This window comes from Pinus tabuliformis, chromosome 1_1 (assembly GCF_031772625.1).
Source record: "Pinus tabuliformis cultivar Carrire ecotype Pingquan chromosome 1_1, CPIR1, whole genome shotgun sequence".
Lineage (NCBI taxonomy): Eukaryota > Viridiplantae > Streptophyta > Pinopsida > Pinales > Pinaceae > Pinus > Pinus tabuliformis.
The window spans coordinates 289,960,014-289,961,916 of NC_142297.1; the positions used below are offsets into that span (position 1 = coordinate 289,960,014).

General features: G+C 42.0%; 1 protein-coding gene across 1 annotated transcript; it reads right to left on the bottom strand.

The window, feature by feature from the left end:
• Nucleotides 1-669: 669 nt before the first annotated feature.
• Nucleotides 670-1,431, bottom strand: LOC149212684 (uncharacterized). Its single transcript, XM_089388785.1, has one exon. The coding sequence runs from the start codon at nucleotides 1,429-1,431 to the stop codon at nucleotides 670-672; it is 762 nt and encodes a 253-aa protein (XP_089244911.1).
• Between the last annotated feature and the right edge of the window lie 472 nt (nucleotides 1,432-1,903).

Genomic DNA, 1,903 nt, shown 5'->3' on the forward strand with positions numbered 1-1,903 from the left:
GATCTTATATATCACATTACAAAGGGCAATAGGCCTAAAGCCCTGAGGGGTTTCTGATTTAGTTTCCTTAGGAATTAGAGATAATAGGGTTGAGTTTAGGCTTGTACTTACCTTTTGGTTCCTTCGTGATTCTTCCACAACATCCAGGATGTCTTGGCCGAGGAAGTCCCAACCAGCTTGATAGAATTCCGCTGTGAATCCATCAAGGCCTGGGGCTTTATTCTTTTTCATTCCCTTCACTATCTCTTCTACTTCTTCCAGGGTGGCTGCCCTCATCAAAGCTAGGTTTTGTTCTCTAGTGATCCTGCTCGGAATCTCCTTGCATATTCTCTCAATCGCTTCTCCTTGGTCGACATTAGGTTCCGTGAGTAGATCCTCCAAATGCTTCGTCAAGACTTGCTCTATTTCCTCATGCTGCGTAACTCTTGTCCCTGTTTCATTTTTAATGGAGAAAATTCTATTTCTTTGCCTTCTCTGGATCATTGCTTGGTGGAAGAACTTTGTATTCCATTCTCCCTCTCTTAACCAGTTTACCCTGGATTTTTGCCTCCACAAGATTTCTTCTTGTTTTCGTCTCTCTTCTAGTTGTCCTAACAGGATCCCTTCCTCCTTGGCCAGGTCTTCACTCCTACCTGTATTTATTATTTCTTGTTGGATTTGCTTCATATTCTATTCTAGCAGTTGTTGATCTTTGAGTATATGTCCAAATTCTTCCTTATTCCATTTCTTTATGTTTCCTTTCAACTCTTTTAGTTTCATCTGAAATGTCTGCATTTTATTTCTTCCTCTCTGACTGCTTTGTTTCCACCATTCTTCTACTTTCTTCATAAAAATTTTGTCCCTGAGCCAAAAGGCTTCAAATCTGAAGGGCTTTCTCTTAGGGCTGGCTTTTATGTCCAGTTCAGCTTTAACCGGCCAGTGATTCGATCCCATCCTAGGCAGAATCGCAGCTTCAATGTAAATGTCCCAATTCATGATCTGTTCTGACAGTAGGAATCGATCTAGTCTGGAGGCGATCTGGTGTCTGCCTCCCCTCCTATTATTCCAAGTATATATTCCATTTGTTGTCTGAATGTCCACAAGTCTTTGATCTGCTATCCAATCCCCAAAGGCTTCCATGTTTGTCTCTGTTCTTCTAAGCCCGCCCTTTTTTTCGTTTAGAGATTTTATCATATTGAAGTCTCCTCCCACTATCCAAGGTGAAGCAGGATAGAAGGACCGCATGACTGCCAGGTTCTGAAGAAAAACCATACATTCAGTCTGTATATGGGGCCCGTATACATTTGATAAAAGGATCCATTCTTGAGAACCTAAAATTCTAAATCTCCCTGAGAGGATGCGTGGTATGCTGGTCCAATCTTCAAATTGGACTTCCTCTGGGTTCCACAGGATTGCTACTCCCCCTGCACTACCTGTCGCATCTTGACCCATGATCTCATAATGCGGCTTGAAATTTTTCATCACTTCTCTTAGTTTGCTTTCCCTTAATTTTGTTTCTTGGATTAGCATTATATTTGGCTTATCCCTTTTGAGTCTCTCTTTCAAATATCTTTGCTTTCCCTTACTATTCAGCCCTCTGATATTCCAGGTTGTAATAATCATTTCAATAGTTTTGAGGGTTGTTGGAAGACCTCTGACAATGGTACAACTTTCCCTGAGTTCACCAGCATCTCTCCTACCATTTGAATGGTCTCACTCATAGGCCTCCTTCCTCTTTTCCATCCACCTTTCCCTGTGGTTCCTGTTTCTGCGTTCTGATCTCCTTGTGATCCAAGTTGCTCTGGTTGCTTTGCTGTCCATCGTCCTCGTTTTTCCTTGTATCTTTGGAACATGTCCTTATAGAGTTGTTTCTGGTCCTCTGGTATAAACCGTTCATCCAGATGCTTCCACTCCTGTAGGAGTT